Raw genomic sequence first — 21,751 nt, forward strand, 5'->3', positions numbered from 1 at the left:
AAAAAAAATTAAGGAGGCCAAAGCTCAGTTTGAACTTAACTTGGCAACTTCTGTTAAAAATAATAAAAAAATTTTTTTACAAATATATTAATGGTAAAAGGAAGGGTATAACCTACCTCTGTTCCTTATTGGATGAGGCAGGCAACCTAGTCATTAATGACAAGGAAAAGGCAGAAATGCTTAATGCCTTCTTCACCTGAGTCTTTAGTGGTAAGACAGCTTGTCCTCAAGACAACTGTCCTCAGGGGTTGGTAGGTGGTGCCAGGGAGCAGAATGGTCCTCTTGTTATCCAAGAAGAGGCAGTCAGAGAACTGCTGGGATATTTATAAATCAATGGGACCAGATGGGATCCATCCTAGGGTGATGAGGGAGCTGGCAGATGAGCTTGTGAAGCCGCTCTCCATCATTTATCAAGAGTCGTGGCTTACTGGAGAGGTTCCAGATGATTGGAAACTGGCCAATGTGACACCCGTTTACAAAAAAGGTAGGAGGGAGGATGCTGGTAATTACAGGCCAGTCAGCCTGACCTCAGTACGAGGTAAGATAATGGAGCAGTTCATATTGAGTGCTATCACACAGCACTTACAGGATGGCCAGGGTATCAGACCCAGTCAGCATGGGTTTATGAAGGGTAGGTCATGTCTGACCAACCTGGTCTCCTTCTGTGACCAGGTGACCCGCCTGGTGGATGCAGGAAAGGCTGTGGATACTGTGCCTTCAGCAAGGCCTTTGATACTGTGTCCCACAGCATATTCCTGGAGAAGCTGGCAGCCCACGGCTTGGACAGGGGCACTCTTTGCTGGGTTAGGAACTAGCTGCATGGCCGGGCCCAGAGAGTGATGGTGGATGGTGCTGCATCCAGCTGGCAGCCAGTCACCTGGTGTCCCTCAGGGGTCTGTGCTGGGACCAGTTCTAGTTAATATTTTTATAGATGACATGGATTAGGGCATTGAGTCCTTCATTAGTAAATTTGCAGACAACACTAAACTGGGAGCTTTTGTTGATCTCTTGGAAGGAAGGATGGCCCTACAGAGAGACTGAGATCAGTCAGATGGACGGGCAGAGTCCAACAGCATGAAGTTTAATAGTCTAAGTGCTGAGTTCTACATTTTGGCCACAAAAATCCCCTAAAACATTACAAGCTGGGGACAGTGTGGCTGGACAGTGTTCAGGCGGAAAAGAACCTGGGGGTGATGGTTGACAGCCAGTTGAACATGAGCTAGCAGTGTGCCTTGGTGGCCAAGAAGGCAAACAGCATCCTGGCCTGCATTAGGAATGGTGTGGCCAGCAGGAGCAGGGAGATCATTCTTCCCCTGTACATGGCACTGGTGAGACTGCATCTTGAGTGCTGTGTCCAGTTCTGGGCCCCTCAGTTTGGGAAGGATGTTGAGATGCTTGCGCATGTCCAGAGGAGGGCAACAAGGCTGGTGAGGGGCTTGGAACACGAGCCCTGTGAGGAATGTTTGAAGGAACTGGGGTTGTTTAGCCTGGAGGAGAGGAGGCTTAGAGGTGACCTTATTGCTGTCTACAACTTCCTGAAGGGAAGCTGTAAACAGGTGGGGGTCAGTCTCTTCCACCGGGCAGCAACTAACAGAACCAGAGGACACAGTCTCAAGCTACATCAGGGAAGGTATAGGTTGGGTATTAGGAAAAAAAAAATTCACTGAAAGAATAATAAAGTACTGGAATGCTCTTCCCAGGGAGGTGGTAGAATCACCATCTCTGGATATCTTTTAAAAAAGACTGGACATGGCACTTGGTCCTATAGTCTAGTTGAGGTGCTAGGGCATAGGTTGGACTCGATGATCTTAGAGGTCCCTTCCAACCTCATTATTTTGTGTGATTCTGTGATAGCATTTACCCTGAGGTCAAATCAAAGATTTTTTCACAAAATCATTTGTCTATCCCTTCCACCAGTTTTGGGTTTTTTTCAGGAGAGAAATTGTGTGTGAAAAGTGTGATTTCTGCTGTCTTTATTCCCATGGCTACTAGAAACTGCTAGAAAGGGAATTGGGCACATCACAAAAAAGTCAGGTTAACAAATACCAACACAACAGCTCACAGAAACAGGCATTTTATCACACCTTCATCCTCCCATATCACACTAAAATAAAAGGGAAAAAAATCAACAGCAAACTATCCAAAACCATGAAAGGCAATCAAATACATCCTTCAGAAATGTAAGCTCATCTTAAAATAGTATGAAAGGTTAAGCAAGTCACTTGGTTTTACTCATAGCAGTAATAAAGGTCTTTGTAAGGGATTTGCACAAGTTCTGTGCTGTTACAGTAGCATCTGTCTCCTCATTGCTGGAGAAAAACAGTGGCAAGGATTTAGAGCATGTATAACCTGAGAGAGAAATCATCTGTCATTCCCTCATGGGGCATGAGCAAACTTTCGCTCTCCCGGGAGAAGGAAGAGCCCCACTCCTCCCCCTGTCTCTTGTGAACACAGCTTTAAGCATTTTTACAATATGCTTATGAATACAGGCTTATGAATAATATTAATAATTGGAACAAATCTAGCTCTATTAAGAAAGGGTAAAAGAAGCCCAACTGAAAAGAGACAACGTTCTGTGCAATAAACAGGGTGAATATGGTAGCAAAGAAGAGGTCAAGTAACAAACAAATCCTCTGTGTGAAAGGAATGATCTCTTTGCTCCACACAAGTGAAACTGCTGTCACAAGCTATAGTTCTCACCATCAAGACCTAGAGCAACAAAAAAGAAAAGGATGGTCCACTTTGGAAGATACCACCCCATGACAGGATGTAACATGCAATTTCTTGTTCCTCTGTACTGTGTGGTTTCATGTAAACAGTTGATTTGTTGGTCTTTCTGTTGTCTGCCCTTTAAGAGGAGAAAGTGTTAGAAAAATAAGTCCCTAGGCAGCCAGTGCATATCAACAGAAGACATGGAAGTACACTACTCTGAGACCAACAAGGTTTTTAGTATTCCCTGATATTTGCTTTTCCCTTCACAAATTACAGAGCAGAATTGTCAACAGAAATGCAGAAAAAGAACTGAGATTATAAATTTCAGAGGCAAAATGCTGCCAACCAGCACATGACTTGTGTCATGCAAGTCTCTGCATCATCCACAAGCAAGTTAGTAGTGATCAACTTTTTTAAATATCTCATTCTTCTTCAAGACAGAAGTTTCTGTGTCCCAGTGAGATCAAAAGGCTTGGAAAGCTATTGCCTCTTAAAAACAACCATAAAAATACCAAAGCCTGAGCCTAAAGTGCTGATGCATCTCTACCAAATGCATTGATGCTCTGCTTCTAGATTACAACACTTATTTTACCTAGACAAGGAATAAATACAAAGTTTCAAAAGCAGGAATTCAAAAAGGCCCTGCAATAGGATGATTTCTGCAAGAGATTGCCACCATGAACCTTTTGGGGAAGGAGAAACAATACAGACATCCAAGCAAAAAAAAGTATGCCCATAATGAGGATCAATTCAGAGGCGCAAAGTATAAAAAACCCCATAAGCTTCTATAAAAATGGTTAGTCCAATAAATCTATTTCCTTTTTGCAAATAATTTTTAAAGTAGTAGGACTAAATTTTTTCACTTTCATAGGAAAATAAAGAAATCCCCTGCATAAAACTATTAACAATGTGATGATTATCAGAAGGAATATCCAAAAGGAAATTGTAAGAAGTTGGGCAGGGAAAATATACTTCCCTTAGGAATACACCTGTGACTCTTTCTTTAATATTTTTTCTCCTGAACATAGAGGATAAGGATTTTACAAGAGATTAACTCAAATTTTCAATTTGACATTTACCTGAGGGGATCCCAGGTGAGTGCTGCTGGACAAGCTAACACTTGAATGTCTGTTCATTCTCTTAAGAAGTTTAGAACAGGTAGCAAGGGCAGAGATTTCTTTCCTGTAGCCTTTCATTTAGGCAACCTAAAGATATAGAGAAGTGAAAGCACAGGAGAATTCAGCGTTTGGGTCAGATTCAGGCCATGAATAACATGGAGAGATACTCTTTTAGTGCAAATAAGATAATTTTGTGTGTATTTGTTTATCAACAACTATACTGATGCTGTTCAACTCATTTCATCAGAGTGACTGAAAGAGCATTTCAGATTAATGCCTTTATTTACTGTCATTCACCTTAGCTGGATTCAAATCATCACTTTAACTTAAGACGACATCTCATTTACCAATTGTGTAAATGGAAGAACTGTTTTCTAATTAAATATTAACAATAAATAAACAGCTAACACAAAAGTGCTCCTGTTCTGGTAATAGTTATAGACTTCTTTATCTATCAATTTAAACTTGGAATGTTGGCAGCAAAGCCCCAACTTGCCATTTGAGCATCACAGCTATAAAATTCTTCCCACTTGCTGTTAATCCAGAAAGACATGACTCCTTTACAAACCTTTGACTTTTAAATCCAACTCACTGGGCACTAACATCTCTGAAATTAATTACAAGTGCATTAATTTTTTTTGTTAAAAAAGGGAAAAAAGACAAGGAAAAAGAAAGGGGAAAAAAAGGAAGAAAATAATAAAAAAAAGAAAAAAACCCAACAGATTAATCAAAGAATGGCTATCAAAATTTGGGTTGCCATAGGAATCCAGCTGCTAAAACTAAAGTCCAATTTCCCCAAAAGCTGTTTACCCCGATCTAAATACTTTGACTGTTCTCCTACCAGCAGCCTAGTATAAATAGGAATAAGTAATGAAACCATCCTTCTGCTGTGCTAGTTTTTCTGGAATATAACCCCTGTGGTAATAATTACATGGGGCTTATCCATCCCAGTGTGAACACCACCAGAGTGTCAATTATGACAAATGTCTGAGACCCACAAGTGTCTGTTGTAAAGAAAACCAACTGTTTTCATTCTCTTAACCTTGGGGTCAGGGTTTCCCACTGGGACTAACAGCTTTTTTTTGTGCTGTAAATATCCATTTGAAGTTGCTAGGAGGTGTTATGATACACAGACCTACTCTTTCAGCACTTGCTTTTTTCTCATTTGGTAATTTGAGCCTAACTCTCACCAGGGGTTTACACCTATCTCCGGGTTTTTATTTGTATTATCCCCTTTGGGTGAGACATTTCACTTTCTTTTCCACACCATTTGCAATACAAGCTGGGGATCCCCAAAGCCCACTGGTAGCATGGACTAGTAGTGACCTATTTCTTACCTCTAGGGTATCTCTTGCAGCTATTTGCTATCTTCAGCTTTTGAGACAATTATCAGAGGAATGGAAAAAACAGTAAAAATGGAACCACTGAGCTTTGATCCTAGGAATACAGACTTCCCTCAGGCATAGCCAAGAACAGGCCATTGAAGAAGATATTAAAATTAGTATATAGAAAATAAAGGACACTTTCAGTAGTTAAACAGTGACAGTGGACATAGATAAAAGTGTTTGGAGGAATGTAATCACAAGGCAGTCAGATTACACCTTCCCCTAATCCTATCCCAAATCACAACCATTTTGCTCAGGAACTCACAAGCTGGATGTGGCCTGTAGGAGTTTGACAACTTTCAGTGGACCTCTCTTCCATGAATTTGCCCATTTTCCTCTCCAACTCATAAAAGTGCTCATCATCACAACATCTTTGGCAGACTGAAGGTTCAGGTTGGTCATCTGGAAGAATTTCATCCCTGATAGGGTGGTTAAGCATTGGAATGGGCTGCTCAGGAAAGTGGGGGAGTAACCATCCTAGGAAGTGCTCAAGAAACAACTGGATGTAGCAGAACGGGTAGAGTTCAGTCAAAGCTTGGACTTCATGATCTTGGAGGCCTTTTCCAACTTTAATGATTTTGTGATTCTCTTACATCTTTAACAAATAAGAAAAATCTGTGGGGAGCAAAAGATGGCTGGCTGCTATCCTTGAAGACTGAAGTTGCTTGTCACAATACACAGCAGACACAGGAGATGGCAGCAGGCCAAGCTTCCTGTTTTAAGGTGCTGTGCTACTGCTATGATTATACCATCCCAAATTTTGGTTACATTGGCTGATAGGGACCTGGAGCACCTTATTATTCAGATTGCAGTTATTTATGCATGGTAGGAAAGAGAAAAATAAATTGTAATGGATGAGCATCCCCAACTCCTTACTGTATATGTATCCTAAAGGGGAAACCCAGCTCTAATCTTTTTGTGAATGAACCTGATTGAGATGATAGTAAATATGCAACCACATTACCAAAACTGACAAGTGTAGTAACACAAACTTCCTCCCTAAATTCTACCATTTCATGTAGGTGAAATCTCAGAAACACAGTGAGCCACAACTCTCCACACCTTCCAGCTTCAGGAAGATTTGTAGAAATAACCTAGATGTGTCAGGTTTTGATTGTATTCTTCTTACCAAGAAAAAAAAAACCAAAGCCAACAACAAACCCCTTTTAATTAATTAAATGCTTGACGTGTAACAAAGGCCTCACTATATGCCCAATGTGTCAAAAATCTGTTCTTTCTTTGTAAATAAGACTTAGTAGGAACTAACTAAAAGGATAAGAAAGGATTTCCACTAATCAGGATTGCTTTCACATGGCTGAACTACACAGAGGAATCACAATGACTGGCCCTGCACTTGCTCTCCTTTCACCAGTGGACAAATGCAGCAGTCATTCCAGTGGAACAGACAGAGATAGAAGACACAGTCCATTAGCCAAAACGACAGTCCTACAATCATTATCCTCTCTAGGCTGCCAAAGGAAGGTAAAAAAGTTGTTCTGGCAGCTACCAAATGGAAATGAAGCATGCAGCTAACAACCATGAGATACTGGTATCTCTAAACCAGAATCTAACCTTGGTACTACACCAAGGGTTTATAATATGGGAAAGGATGATGCAAACCCCACAAGACTGATTTTAGCAAACAGTATACATGACTTATACTGTTCCAAAGGAAATGACCATTGCTTGAAACATCTGGACCCACAAGAGCCAGCTACTTCACACTGCAATTATCACCTGCTCTGAGCTAGGGTATGGACACAGTGTTTGTGAGAAATTAACAATGCTGCTGAAAAGTAGTAGTATTGCTTTCCATTCTGCTGCAGCACACTGAAAACTCAAAAGCCACTACAGGAAATGTAATAGAAAAAAAAAAAAAAGTAAGAGAAGACAAATGATTGAAGTAACCTTTGTCATGTTTGATTCAATAAAGCTGCCTCTTTAGAAATTATCTAAAGCTGATGGAGTACTTCCAATTTATCACAGAACTCAGCATCTAAATTATACGGGCAGTAGAGAAATATTTTTAAATATTCCTACCCTATACATACCTCAATTATCTTTCCTCACTTCTAGGATCAATTAATCAACCTAGAAAAATCTGAGCTCGCTTTTGCAGCACCTCCCTTTCCCAAAAGTTAATTTCCATTGTATCACAAAACCTTGGTTGCTTTTAACCTAAGAAATGTTGGGTTTGAGTGCTGAAACAGAAAAAAACCTTTTTTTTATTTTACTCATAAATGTACTACAGATAAATGTAGTGCATAATTCTTTATAAAATGTTTTCCCTTGCCAGAAAAACATTAAATATCAAGAAACACATCCCCAAATGGATTACAGAATGGCAAATACATTTAATAGGCATTTTTATTGTTGTTATTATTGCTTGACAGAGTAAAAATAGAAGTGTCTTCAAAGGTGTCTTTCCCTGGAATAGGCAACTCAGCATAAAGAGAATTTATATGCTGGAAACGTTACAGTCAATGTATTGTGGTTGTATATATAGGATTTCTTAATTTACAATTCCCTGTCTCTCCCGCGAAAGCTCAGGTCATAAATTTTTTAGACTTCTACAGCACCTTGCCCAATGGGGCCCTGAATGCAGATTTTGCCTGCCCCTGTAAGTATGAGCAATCAGAATTACACAATTGAGTTTGTTGTTGCCTGCAGGAAAAAAAAAAAAATCTGACTTCCTTCAAGGCCAAGTGGTAAAGCTGAATGTTGTAGTTTCAGGTGCAGGAAGCAATTTAGAGCTGTTCTGTTTTGTTTCAAGTAGTATCTGTCAAAGCTGATGAAAGAAAAGGGCAAACTCCAGAGCCTATCTTTGCTTTCCCTCACACCAATGAGGGAGCTACATCTTCCTATTCCCTTCGTGAGCAGAGTCCCATCTCTCGAACTGAACTTCCTAATGCATCGTGATCTCCCCGACGCCACTTTCATCTGATGTATGATTCATGGTCCTTTGTAAAACGTTTTCTCTTGCCAGAAAAACATTAAATATCAGGAAAAGTGTCCCTAGATGGATTACACAATGGAAAATAGGTCTCAATGGCATTTTCATCTATGTAATTTGCCTATTTGTCCCTTAACAGCTCACTTATACTGCATGCCTTTCCCCTTAACATTCAAGCTTCATGTGGACCATCAGTTTGCCAATGTAATGGGTTTTCACAGCCAGGGGAAGGTAAGCGCCAAGGATTATTAATAGCGGTCCTCTATTAGTTAAGGGAAAGATAAATGTGACACCACCAACAAAACCCCTGAATATCTGATACCAGTGAGGAGTGGGTATCACCTGCCGAAAATAGAAAGAGCGACAGAGATTATATAAGTGGGGTTCCTACCCCGAGTTTCACCTCTTTTTGACCACCTCCCTATCTAACACCTTTTCAAACGTGCTTACAAGAGATCCAAGAGGTAAGTAGCAAGAAAATGCTCAAATTTCCACAGCAAACATGGATTCACCAGCTCCGGGCAAGAAGCAGGATCTTCACAAATAAGGTATCTTCTATCACTCCGGCATCATTCCCCTTTCCATAAACAAAAGCCCGGAAACAAAGAGATGCAAATCTCTCAAACACTGAGGAAAGGCTTCCCGCAAAGACTCCAAATGAGAATAGATCATTAAAAGGAGTAAATAGGTGAACTCATTGAAGGGGAATGAGGAGAAAAGTAGGAGAGAAGGTGGAAATGACAAAACTGGGAAAGGGAAGGAAGAAAGTGAACGAGAACACGAGCAAGGACTCCCGAAGAAGTTGTACTGAAATAGCCAGCTGTGAACCAAAGACAAAAAAACAAGATCCAGAACACGTCTAGAAATGGCACCTCTCTTTCTGCACAGATGACTGTAAGCGATGGGATGAAATTGCTGTCTTTGGTGTGCTCACTAGGAAGCTAAAGGAAATGTCTCACCCTTTTTGCAAAGGACCGCTGTCTTTCTTTTTCAATTCTTGGTGTGAGGGCTTCGTGCTGTTCAGGAAATTCTCCCTAGTTTGCTTTTGGCAAGGGTGGGCAGATTTCTACTTAATTTATTTGGTCGTTTACTTGGTAACAATATCATCATTCTGGTGCTGGTGGAATGCGGAGTTGATCTATACAAAAGTTTTGGTGCAGACAACTTGGAAATTCACGGAGTGGATTTTGCAAATAGTTCGGGCCGGAAAATTGGCAAAATCTCAGAGATAAAGGAAAACGCGTCATTCATCTCGCAGGGATGATGAGAAAAAGATGAAGGGTCGAGTGAGAAACTGTCAACTCGTGAAACATCTTTTTTATTAGAATAACAGCTTTGACTACAGGTTGGGGGTTAAAAGCTTCTGGAAATTTGCTAGCTGTCCTTAAAGAGAGACACTGCTGAAGCTGGAGCTGGGCCTCAGCCGCTCGTCCATGTCAGGTCCCAGCTGTCCGCTTCGCAAACCCTGTGTCGCTGCTGTCACCTTTCTGGCTGTGGAGGGTAGACACGGCTTCTGAGCTGGGGGAAATGTTATTTACGCTCTACAGATGGCTCCACCTGATCTGAAGCCTCATTTTTCTGACACCTCTCACTTTTCGCCTCCACAGCACGATTAGGCTGTAGAGGGCTGACAGATCCGATGACGGAGGGAAAGCGGGGCAGTTCGCGCATCGTTAGGGATGCGGAGGGAGCCGTCCGGCTCCCATCCCCAGGACACAGACAGGGAATGCGCCTCTGGCCGGTTTGCTTGGCATGAGGCTAGTTAACCTGATCGGCGTCTGCCAGCACAGCAGGCAGCGCTGCGCATCGCCTCTGCCAGCCACGGGCTCGAGTTACCCCCGAGGGCAGCCGTCCAAATGTGCTCTGCCTCGTCAGCAGAGCGGGGTTAGCACCGAAACACGAGTCACCCGCTAGCAGAGCATCTTCACCGGCGGGTGGGCAGGTGCGTTCCTGTTTGTAGGGACCTGAAAGGAAGCTCCGTGGCTCAACAACGGGTTTGCAAAAGATTCGTAAGAAAGGGGAAAAACCTTCGGAGACTGAGGCCCAACTCCTTTGCAGACCACACCGATGCCGCACGCAGCAAAGCAGAGAAAGCAGAGGGCGATGTAGCATTGGGCCGGCGGTGTCTGCACTGGCAACAAGAAGAGATTGACCTCTCCTCCCTCACTTAAGGAAAGGTAAAGGGACGTCAGTTTCATAAGATTCGGCACACTGATCTCTGGCAAACAGCTGCATATTGATGGGTCTGCACCCATCCTACGTTTAAAACGGACTAACAATAGGGTCCTAACCCTGAACTCCGCTAAAGCAAGAGACCCCAGTGCCCCAAGTGCTGTCTTTACTGCACCCTTCCACCTCCAAGCTCCAAAAGAACGGGGGCTGCTGAGGGAGAATGACCCGTGCGAGAAGGTGTGCAGAGCTCTTCTGGGGCCTGCTCTTTTATCTCGGTCCAGGATCCCAGCACTCAGCTCCCTTTTTCCTGTAGAGCAGAGAAGGATGCGTTCAGCCTAGGGAGAGGGACTTGGCTCCACCATCCATCTCCTTGTTTGTCCTTGGAGAAAACTAAGCATCTCTTGCATCTGGGGAAATACATGAAAAAGGGAGGCTGTGGGGGAAGTTCCAACGAGAGAAAAACGTCAGTCCCCTCCACAATGAAGAGACGACCTTTAGGAAAGAAAAGGAGAAGAAAGAAAAAGATGATGGGACCCAAATGTCACCTCCTCCTCAGTCCTGCATTCAGTGTCCTGGTGATGACTTACCCATTACAGCTGAACTTGGGCCATGGAGAGAAAAGAAAAAAAAAAAAAAAAAAAGGACGGAGCTCGTACTTTTAAAAGGCACCGAGCAATTATTGACAGCACAACCCGAGGTTCTGCAGAAGCCGCCCCCTTTTCGAGGCTGCTCTCCGGCGGCCCCATTCAGAGGAGAGGTGTGATTGTGGCGGCGGGACCGGGCCGTACCCGTCGATCGCGCCCGGGGATGTCGCTGCCACCACTCTGTCCTCCCCCGTCTCTCCTGGAGCAGCGATGCCAATACTCCTGCAGAGATCTGCCCTACTACTGGGCACTAACCTTGGCTACCTCAGCCTAATGGCTCCTGCCCAAACTCTGAGAGCAAGTTGGACTACTTGCCATATTTTATATGAAAAATGGGCACAGATTCTTGGAGAAAAAAAAAAAATTACCCTAGAAAACACATTACAAATCCTAAATGCTTTCTTGTTTTTGATGCTAATGGGAAGTGCCCGGTCCTGCCTGAGAAACCCACTACGGCACAGGAGCTCCTCACGAGTGCGTTGTCACCTCGCATCTCGTTTTGCCATACCCTGTCGCGGAAGATTCTGCAGCATATTGTGCATTACAAACGGGATCTGTAGGATTCGCTGGGATGTGATAATTAATTCAGTGAGGAAGATGCTTAATATGGACTGGCCTGAAAGAAAAAAGGTCTAAAAGGAATATGTGTGTGAAGGGGAGGGGGAAGGGAGAAGGGGGAGATGTTTAAAGTGGTTGAACGATAAGGCAAATGTTCAAAAGCTACATTACATTTGCTTCCCGACCTCAAGAGCAGCTTGAAGCTTGGCATATGCTGCAGTTCCTTACTCATCACCGAATATAACTGGTAAAGCTCATTCTGACTTACTAAAGGAAAAGGCTCTGCTCTGCACCACTAGTTTGTCCACTGCACCCGAGGACTTGACCTTGGCAAAACTCTTTCTCCAGCCGGTATCACAGCAGCCTCTGGCACTGCTCCAGTAAGGCTTAGGCTCCAGCCTCCCAGGGAGCGACCCCCACCTGCATCCTCCCCCACCCCAGTCCCCACAAAGGCATCCCCGTGCCCTCTCTTTAGCTGAACCCTCGTGTCTGTGGACTACTTGGTGCTCTGCAAACTGGAGAGCGACAGCCCACAGCACTTATCCACACAGAGCTATAGAGCTGGCACGGGTCCAGCCTTTCCCGGTGTGCCATCCCCACACAGCACTGCAGCTTTGGTCATATGAGCAGAAATGATGAGAAAAGCACTTTTTAATCTTTTCGCACTTGCTTCCCTGTTCAAACAGTTGCAGGATGGCTATGACTGACTTGCTCAGCGCTGAGGATATCAAGAAGGCTGTGGGAGCCTTTTCAGGTGAGTGCTTTTTTTCTATTTTTTTTTTCTTCTCTCTTTTCCTCCTTTCATCTCTTCAGGTTAGGATAGCTGTGCATTTATTTCAGCTATGGGAAGATTAGAGGAACTAGCTAGACAAAATTTCAAATGAGAATGTTTTCAGATGTTCAATGAATGCTTCTGACAGGTTTATGAAGTACAAGTCTGCATCCTCAGCAAAGTTGTCCTGCACATTACAGAGGTGAAATATTTATTTTTAGGGAAAGTAAGCAGTAACTGCGGAGAGACTTTGCTTCTACCGAGAGGATACTTTTAAAAGGAACAAACCCCTCGGCGAACCAAGCTGCATTATATCTTGGTGTGGGATAGAGAAGTCAGCAGTGGATGTCAGCAGCTTCCCACTCATTCCTAAAATTTAGTTTCAGATGTTACAGAACTGCTGTTTCCCGTTTCAAGGATATAAGAAACCACTCTGTACTCTCTGTGCAGAATCCCCGGGCGGGCTTTGCTTTTCGGGATGGACAGAAGGCAAGAGTAGAGCACGGGTGCGGGTGCACTGCTCGACTGCAGGGGCTCCCTGCAGGTCGAATGGCTGCAGTGGTCCACACTTCCCTGTCAGACTCCTCCGGGTATCAGATGTTCTCATTCATCGCGACCCCCAAAACTGACAGCAAATCCTCTTCGTGTTTACAGAGATTCAGGTAGTTAAGGTTGCTCTCAAAGAAAGCCAGAAATCGTGCTCCGGGATGCCGGTTATCCCCCCCTCCCCCAAACTACCCGGCTGACCGCACCATCCCGGGGAGCCGCCTCTGTCTGTCCCGCTCTGTGCGATGACCTTCCCGAACAGACAGAAGAGCAAGACCCGCTGAGCCCGGCTCAGCGCAGAAGCCGGAGAGTCAGAGGGAGCGACAAATTGCTTTGCTGGATCCAGCAGCTGTTTTAGTCATTAGCTTCCATTGTTCTATGACCATCCCCAAGTCCCGGAGCAGATGCAATTAACAGCAGCTAATGACAGATCTCAGGCAGATCACGGAAGACTGAGCCTCCTTAATTTTATGTAATGAGAAAATTTAACGCGGCGGGAATAAGAATGCATGAGGAAGGGGGGAAAATAGTCCACCGCACGTTTTGGAGGTCACTGTATGGTATTTCCAATCCACATCACAGTTGTTAGGCTGCCTGGGTGGGACAAAAGCGGGTGCGGTGAAAGGACAGGGGAGGTGGAACAGGTAAACTCGGCTCCGATTTCAAGGGCTCTGGGTTGTTTGTTTTTTTCCTCCCCGGAGACAGCTCCTCACAAGGTCTTGCAGGCAGCGCGCCGTGCAGCACTCCCTTGCAGTGTCTGAGCTTACACACCACGATTGCACATTCTTTAGCGGTTGAAATGGAACACTGATTTCTAGTAAGTCTCCAGGAAAAAAAAAAAAAAAGAAAAAAAAAAACAACAAAACAAACAGTGCTCTGAAACACTTCTCGCCAATGCTTGAGCAAGAGGGTGGAAATGTCAAAAAGTGACAGCTATCTAACAGTCAGAGTCTGCTCTCAGATGTCTGTTCTAGCGTAAAATTTAGAAAAAAAAAACCAAAAAAACAAAACAAAACAAAAAAAAAAAACAGCTTTAAGGCACTGAAATGAGACCAAGCACATGAGACCTCAGCTCCCAAAGCTCCCAAGTCTGTTACAGACTTCTCCTGTGACCTTGGGCAACTCTCATCCTTCTGTAGCTCAGCTCTTCATCTGTAAAATGGAGACATTGCCTCTCTGCCCCTTCGTTTATTTCCATTAGCACCTGTGAAGCACTGAGTACATCCACCTCCTATCACAGCTGGCCTCCACTGTTCCTCCCAGGGCAGGAAAAACAGCAGCATGGAAGAAAACCATGGGTATGTGTTGGTGTGTGTGTTTCAATGACTTTTCTAAGCAGTTCTCTGGTTTTTCATCTCTTATAGCGGCTGAATCTTTTAACTACAAAAAGTTTTTCGAGATGGTAGGATTGAAAAAGAAGAGTCCAGAAGATGTGAAGAAAGTTTTCCATATTCTTGATAAAGATCAGAGCGGCTTCATTGAAGAGGAAGAATTGAAGTAAGTAAAGTTACATCATTTCTCAAATATCCCCGCCTCAAGAGTCTAATTTCATGTGGGTGATTTTTACAGGACTCTAGGCAGTAACATATAGCTGACCCTCTTGACTAGTATTTGTGTGCTATGCCAGTTGTTTGCTGAGCGCATGATCTAAAGAGTGTTGGAGACAGCTAGTTGCCACTTGGATTGCAGGATCCCTGAAACATGAATGGTCAATACCTTACAAGTAGTTCTTCAGCCAAATGCAGTTTCAGAGTAAGGTGCTTCTGAATGTTAAAGGAGGTCAACAACAGAAGACACAAAGCTGGATTCTAACTTGTCTCTCAAATAAGTGGCACAAATAGATATGAAGTGTAATTGTTCAGTGGGCAAAAACCAAACAGAAACCAAAAACAAACAAACAAACAAACAAACAAAAAACCTCCAAGCAAACCTTCCTTTATTTTCTATGCCTCCTCCTTAGGTTTGTCCTGAAGGGCTTTACCCCAGAAGGAAGAGACCTATCAGACAAAGAAACGAAGGCTCTTCTGGCTGCTGGAGATAAGGACGGTGATGGTAAAATTGGCGCTGATGGTAGGTAATTAGAGGAGTAAACTTTGACAGTAACAACCAAATATTTCCCTTACACACAAGAACTGAGGACACCTAGGAATCACTGGTGGCTGTGTCCTTCTGAAGGGCACAATTTGGGTTTAATGAAATGCCAAGTCCTGCTCCATTTGCTGTACCTCACTCGGAAGCCTTAGAGGAAGAGAAGCCGAGTTGTGACACTAGAGGGGGCAGGAGCTCACAGAACCCGGCTGTGGGTCGGGCACTCCGCAGCGCAGGACTAAGTGCCCGACCCACACTAAGCCAAACTCTACTTCAATTATTGTAATTTGTCTGTTGATATCAGTGGAGTGAGGATCAGGACACTGCGAGTTCAGAGACCGAGGCTTGACTATAAATCTTGGAAAGAATAAAAGCTGAGCGCTAGCATTTCTGCTTGATGTTTAGTTAGCAGGAAAGTAGTGCATGACTTTGCAAAGCGATGCTCTTAAAATTCAAAGTACACCCGTTTTGTTCCAGAATTTCTATACAATAACAGTCTACCCAGCTTATGCTAGTGTTTATGTGGGTCTTCACACCTAAGAAAGCTTGTCAGTCCCTTTTACTGACTATGAGAAATATAAGAAAAGAACAACTTTTCCTCTCACAGCATTGCTTAGAAAGCTAGTGCTGTTTTCTATTCCCCCTTGGGATGAATCAGCTTAGCCCACACACAAAATTTCTCCTTTTTTCTCTTTTTTTTGGTGGTGAGAGTGAATGAAACACACTGAAGGAGACAAGAAGAGATGCAATTCTAAACTAAAGCTTTCCTCATTGCAGGAGATAGAAGTTTGTGGCCAGAGTACTAAATGACCTAGAGAGCAGGCAATTACTAGGGGTTTGACATATCAATAAGCCATATCATAAGTTGAAATCTAAAAAATACCTAAACCCCCTCAAATCTCTCTGTGTTACCTAATCTCTGTGATTTTAAAAAAATGTTATCCCAAAAAAAAAAAAGTAAATTAAAAGAGAAATAAAAATCAAAGTTAACTAACACAGTCTGCCAGCTTAGAAGAAAACACAGAAAATCAGCCACTGACGTATCAGTCAGGCGACACACACTGGCATATCAGTGACTATGGCCACATTCCTAGACCAAAGCTTCTTAATTTCTCCAATCATGACTATATTATGGTTTAGGCAAAGCTCCTGCTAAACTTCAGCAGTGCTGCTGAATCCAGCATGGGTGTCATTTCTTGAAACTTCATATTCTTTATTATACAGGTCTTCTTTATACGTCCTAAAATTAGTGATAGTAGTACTAAAATCACTGGGCAAGTTTTTCAAAAGGAAACTTAATTCAGGTAAGTAAGCTTACAGCTGATCCACCAGCCTCATATAAGATAAATTTTCAGCTATTCCAGAGGGCTGCAAATCAAAACTAGTCTTAATTAGAATAAAAGAACAATATTGCATAACGATTTTGGCTTGTACAAGAAAATACAGCATTAACCTTCATATTTAAGACTACAATAACTTTTTCTTTGAAACAGTGCCTGAAACCCAGTACATTGTAATAAAGCAATATGAAATGCCTCTTCTCCTTATCTCTTTCTTCTGCAGCTTTTACTGTTCCCTAACTTTGAAATGGAAATACTCTGTGTTTACACTTGATAATGAGAAGAGAATGATGTGCTTTTTTCTTTTGATTCTTCTGACCATATCCCTACCATACAACACTACCAGTTTCTTTTCCACTTCTTAAATTGACTTTAACAGCCAATTTTTACACCAGAAAGGCTTGAAATACATACAAAAGTATGAGACTGTGACGAAAGGACAAGGAGGACAGATACTTCCCAGCTTTTCCTTTGGCCCACAAAACCAATTCAAGAACATAACTGCATATGTAAATAGAATGTAAAGTCACAAATGTACATCCCATTCATATGCAGTATTGCGATGCTGTATTTCTGTTGCAAACCAATTTTGTTTGCCTGCAGTTGAATTGTCAGTCATCACTTCTACCCCTCGTTTCAAACATCAGCTTCCTAAATCACTAAACGATTGCACACAAGCAGCCTTCCACAGGGGTTAATGTTAATTCTCCTGATGGCCCTTGAATGCTGTCCCTCAGGAGCCCACAGCACTTGTAAGAACTGATCTTCAGGGATTTTTAAAACCACAGAGACAACTAGCTCAGAGGTATCATCACAAACATTATCCCAACACAAACAGCCTTCTTCTAGCTGGGGTCTGACATTACAAATTTTCTCTTTTTAACTTTGATTCTTCTTTAAACCTTTTCTCATTCCTGCAAGACCATTCAGGTCTGAAAGAGTTGCAGTAGTTTACCTCCTGTCCCACGGTTTGAACTTGTGGCTGATGAAGCAGTTTCAAAGAGCTGAAAATTGCAGCCAGTTCCTGTAAGACATAATCATCTTCTGTGCAGTGTCAAACCCCATCCACATTCCACCAATGTGGTCAGAAGATGATGAATCTGAAAAAAACTGTAGGTCAAGGCCAGGTTACCTCATAACACAAGCAACCTTAGCTTCTAGCTCAGGCTGAAAAATGGTGCTGAAGCAGCTCTACTAGCTTCAGAAAAATATTTATAAGAAAGATGAGAAAAAAATATGAAAATTTCTAGTCATAATATTTTTTAAAATCTATTTTGTGTATATAAAAGGTATGAATATCATGCCTTTTAGTTTCTTGATATTAATAGACTTGAGAAAGCACGTAGAGAACTTTCAAAGATCATGCACTGTGGGCAGCACAAATCCGATTTTTTATTCCTATAAATCAGAATGTTGTAAAAATGTGACATTAAACGTGCAGAATTAACTATTAAGTCATGACCTTGCCAGGTGAAAGCCATAACAAAACAAAAAAAAAAAAATTGGAATTCCTTCTTTTCTTATCCTGCTTTGTCCTCTTCTATCTTCTCAAATAAATAAGTCATTACCTATAAAGTCTCCTAAACAGATTTGCTGTTGTACAGAAAATGTAAAAAACACAATCTGATGAGAGAAATCACTAGCCTACAACATGTCCTCTGTAATCATGTCTGTCATTTCAGTAAAATACTAGAGGGCATGCATTAGGCTGGTATACAGTACTAAACTGTACTGAACACAGTGTCCTCTCCTTTTAAGTCGGAGCTTTGACATAAAACAGCTAGTAAATTATTTTACATGACAAAATGGTCTAAATCCGTGCAATTTAAAGCCACCATTTGTGCAAAAATTTTGTTTGGAAGGGTAACTACAACTGGAAACAAGGATGTAGTAAATCATTAGGATTCCCCCACTAACAGGGGCAATAACCATTTACAAGGGACTGATATACCCTGCCTTATCTCAGAAGTTTCGCATATATGAGTACACTTTGTAACAATGCTTCTCCGGGCCACCTGTGGTTGGACTAACCTTCATACAAAAACGAGTAGTGAACTAATTTAAAAGATTATTCAACTGGAACATTTTTGAAATATTTAAAATGCATTGAAAATCCTGGGAAAAGTGAAATTGTTGCAATTACTCAAGAATGAGTACTTTATGGTTTGCTGGCTATCACAAAGTACCTGTAAAATATATTGCTATTAAGTGATAATAGCACTATCAAAATGTATTACAGAAAATATTTGGCTGCAAGTCTGAATAACCTTTTCCAAATATATTCAGTAGATACAAATTATCATAAAAGGTATTTAATTTAGCTGTAATAAGTATGACAACTTGTTTTAACAGTATATGCACAGTTAGTTTTCCCTTTTGGAAAGGTTTGATCCATTGCAGTTCATGTTTCTCTCTGCAGGACTTATGCACACAAAGATTTAATAATCATGACCTTTCTCCTTTTCCACCCAGAATAGTTGGGGTTTTTAGCACAAGTACTTTATCTCTTAAATTCAGTTTGCAACATTTTCAATCTACATACCCACCATGTACAGGATTTATACATGTTTTGTGTTAAGTAATCTGCATCACTAATCCTAATTTGGATTTACATCTTTCAAAACGATGGATAAATTTGGAATCAATTTAAACCCTCTGATTTTTATTTCTCACTCTGGTTTGTCTGCATTTGGCAACATATTTTTTGGATATGCCGTCAAAGTGCTGTTTGCACACAACAGTCAATTAAGATCTCACTTGTTTAGAGTTTAGCATTTTTCAACTGAACATCAGAATATTCTTTAAAATGCCTAATCTTCTATCTTTTTCAGTTGCCAGAATTTACTCTTCATTTTGTCAAACTTCAGTAATTTTTTCTTGAGCCTTTACAGACAACTCCCTCCCCTATTTGTCATTTTCCTCTCAGCTGATTTATGTTAAACCCATAAACCACTCTCTCTGCATACCCTCTAATCCCTTTATCGTCTTTGTTGCTCTTCTTGGGATTCCCTCAGTCTGTCATTTTCAGTGCTCTGAGGCACATACAACTGTGCAAGGTATTCTCATGTGTAACTCTTCCAAGGTTAGATGGAGTTAGGAATTATAACCAGTCAGCCATTCACCAGGATACAAATGTGCCTTTTCCATGCTTTATCTCCCTGCTGAAAGGCAGTATATATACTAAAGCATAGAATAACCCCAAACTGCAGTTAGATATGTTTATGTAAATATTATGGATGTACCACTAATATAAGCCACAGGGTAAAATCCTGGCTCTCTGACACCACAGGATTTTTTCTCATTCTTACAACACAGTCAAAATTGCTATATAGGTTGGTATCAGCCTTCTGCTTTTGTAATCTGTCATTTTCACTCAATTTACAATTACAAAATTGAGTTTAAATGCAATATAATTATAAGATAGAACACAAATACTTTGAAAGACTCATTAATGATTCTCTTTGCCAAACTCTTGATATAAAAGAAATTTATCTCACTGCAAGATTAAATTTCTAGTTCTTGCCTTCATCCCACTGAGATTTACAAAGAAACAACAGAGAACTAATCAAGTTCTTCAGATGAATAGTGCTGGAAGTCTTACAGTCTGGCATGTATAGCATTTTTCCCTCACTCTCAAAAAATCCTTTCATTTCACTATAAGATTTCCCAAATCATACTTTCCCTTTAATTAACTTGGATTTCTTTGCTCTTCTGTTATTGTGATGTTTTGGCTACACCAGTGACTCTGTATTCATTGTAATATGCTTCCTCCTTCTTTAAATTTTGTTTTTTAAAATATTTTTTAAAATTCTTTCCTTTCTCCAGAATTTGCAACTATGGTGGCTGAATCATAAAGGCTTTGACCAATGCAAACCCTTCACCCATCCTTCACTGCCCAATTCCAACCACCTCCTGCTGACTGCTTTGGCTCCTGTTCTATTTATTTATGTTATTTTATACTCCAGCTCTGTTCTCTGCAATCCTGCAACTCTGTAATTGTGCTGAAAGACACTGTTAAAATAATAAAGGTCACATCAATCTGGGCTTTCTTCTCTCTCACTACAACTTGTTTCTTATTTCATGTAGGCTTGGCACACGCTGAGAGAAAATGTTACTCGTTTTTTTGCTGACATCCCTGCTGCTTTATCCCTAGCCAGAGTAAAGTAGGAAGAAATTTAAAAAATTATTTCAGATAAAACATGCATATAATGAGTCATTCAACCCAAGTCCTCAAGTGCGGCAAAACTGACTGCATTATTTTTAAGCCATCCCTGCTAAATGGATGCATACTCATAGCCTGGAAAATCTCTAGTGATGGAAAACCTCTAGTGATGGCAATTACCCAACTTCATTTGGCAGTTTCTCCTTTCAACTTAATCAGTGTTATAGCAAAAAAGTATTTCCTAATATTTAAACTAATCTTCCCTGCTGCATTTTGGTGATCAGTAAATTGATCGTCATCTGTATCATTTGTTAAATTTGCCCAGTTCAGGGGGATTTTTGGATAAAAGGTTTGACAGGAATGTCAGTTGGTGCCAATCATACATGAAGGTAACTTCATAAACTATTAAAAAGCAGTCACTTCGGAAACACAGGGTATGTTTACTAGCAATGTTACACAACTATCTAGGACAGGAAGAATGGCATACTCACAAGAAATACCAATATGAATTTCAGGAAACAGAACACCAAGATTCAGGTGTGACGCTGCAGTTGATAATCCCACTGTAAAAACAGTAAATCAGAAAATCCCATAAAAAAAAATTTATTACCATGTAAGTGAATATCTTCTTTGGAGTTACATATAGGAAACTGAGACTTATGTTAAGGAAATGATTAGTCAACAGTAAGCCTATGACAGAGCTCAATACTTATTTCCCAAATCCTATTCAGTAACTTTGGCAACAAGCTTATATTCTTTACCTCTGTTGTTGGGAGGAGTTTTGCTTTTAAAGCAAAGACAAAAGCAGGGGGAACATCCTTTCAGACAACATCTCCCCCACATCTTGACAGAATGTTGATTATTACTGCAGTAAAAAGGAAGTGTATTTTCCATTTCTGTATTCCAAACTATCCCTGCAGCAATAATACCTTATTCAATTTCGATTTATTATCACCAATTTAGCGGAGACAACAAGATAAGGCTGAAACCCTGTCATCATCACACTGTACAGAATACCATCCTCTGCCACAGCGATTACCCAGTGCTACTCGGGAAACCAATAAACGTTCCTAAAGCCATTTTAGATCCTCACTCTGTAGTAACTCGCGAGGAAGACTTTTTGCTGAAGATGCTGTGCGTTCAAAAGAAATCCTTTGGTTTTGCACACTGTATATACGGTTCTGAAGGATGTATTGATTTTTAAGTATTCTAAATAAAGCAAATGAAAACGGATGGCACCGGAGCGAATTTATTTCCTGCTTTTTCTCGGCAGCTGCTGACCTCGCGTGGCAATACAGCCT

The 21,751-nt window shown here is 41.4% G+C and overlaps 1 protein-coding gene across 3 annotated transcripts; it reads left to right on the forward strand.

The window, feature by feature from the left end:
* The first annotated feature begins 8,551 nt into the window (after nt 1-8,551).
* Nucleotides 8,552-20,332, forward strand: PVALB (parvalbumin). Of its 3 annotated transcripts, none has more exons than XM_041416668.1 (5): nt 8,552-8,632; nt 12,229-12,296; nt 14,225-14,357; nt 14,821-14,930; nt 20,114-20,332. In XM_041416668.1, the coding sequence occupies exons 2-5, from the start codon at nt 12,236-12,238 to the stop codon at nt 20,140-20,142; spliced, it is 333 nt and encodes a 110-aa protein (XP_041272602.1). In that variant the 5' UTR covers nt 8,552-8,632; nt 12,229-12,235; the 3' UTR covers nt 20,143-20,332. The 3 variants fall into 3 exon arrangements, with proteins under 3 accessions (XP_041272602.1, XP_041272603.1, XP_041272601.1); XM_041416669.1 differs by having other exon boundaries at nt 8,600-8,716; XM_041416667.1 differs by lacking the exon at nt 8,552-8,632 and having other exon boundaries at nt 12,217-12,296.
* Nucleotides 20,333-21,751: the final 1,419 nt, after the last annotated feature.

The sequence above is a fragment of the Onychostruthus taczanowskii genome, unplaced genomic scaffold, assembly GCF_017590055.1.
Source record: "Onychostruthus taczanowskii isolate IOZ18803 unplaced genomic scaffold, ASM1759005v1 scaffold53, whole genome shotgun sequence".
Classification (NCBI taxonomy): Eukaryota; Metazoa; Chordata; class Aves; order Passeriformes; family Passeridae; genus Onychostruthus; species Onychostruthus taczanowskii.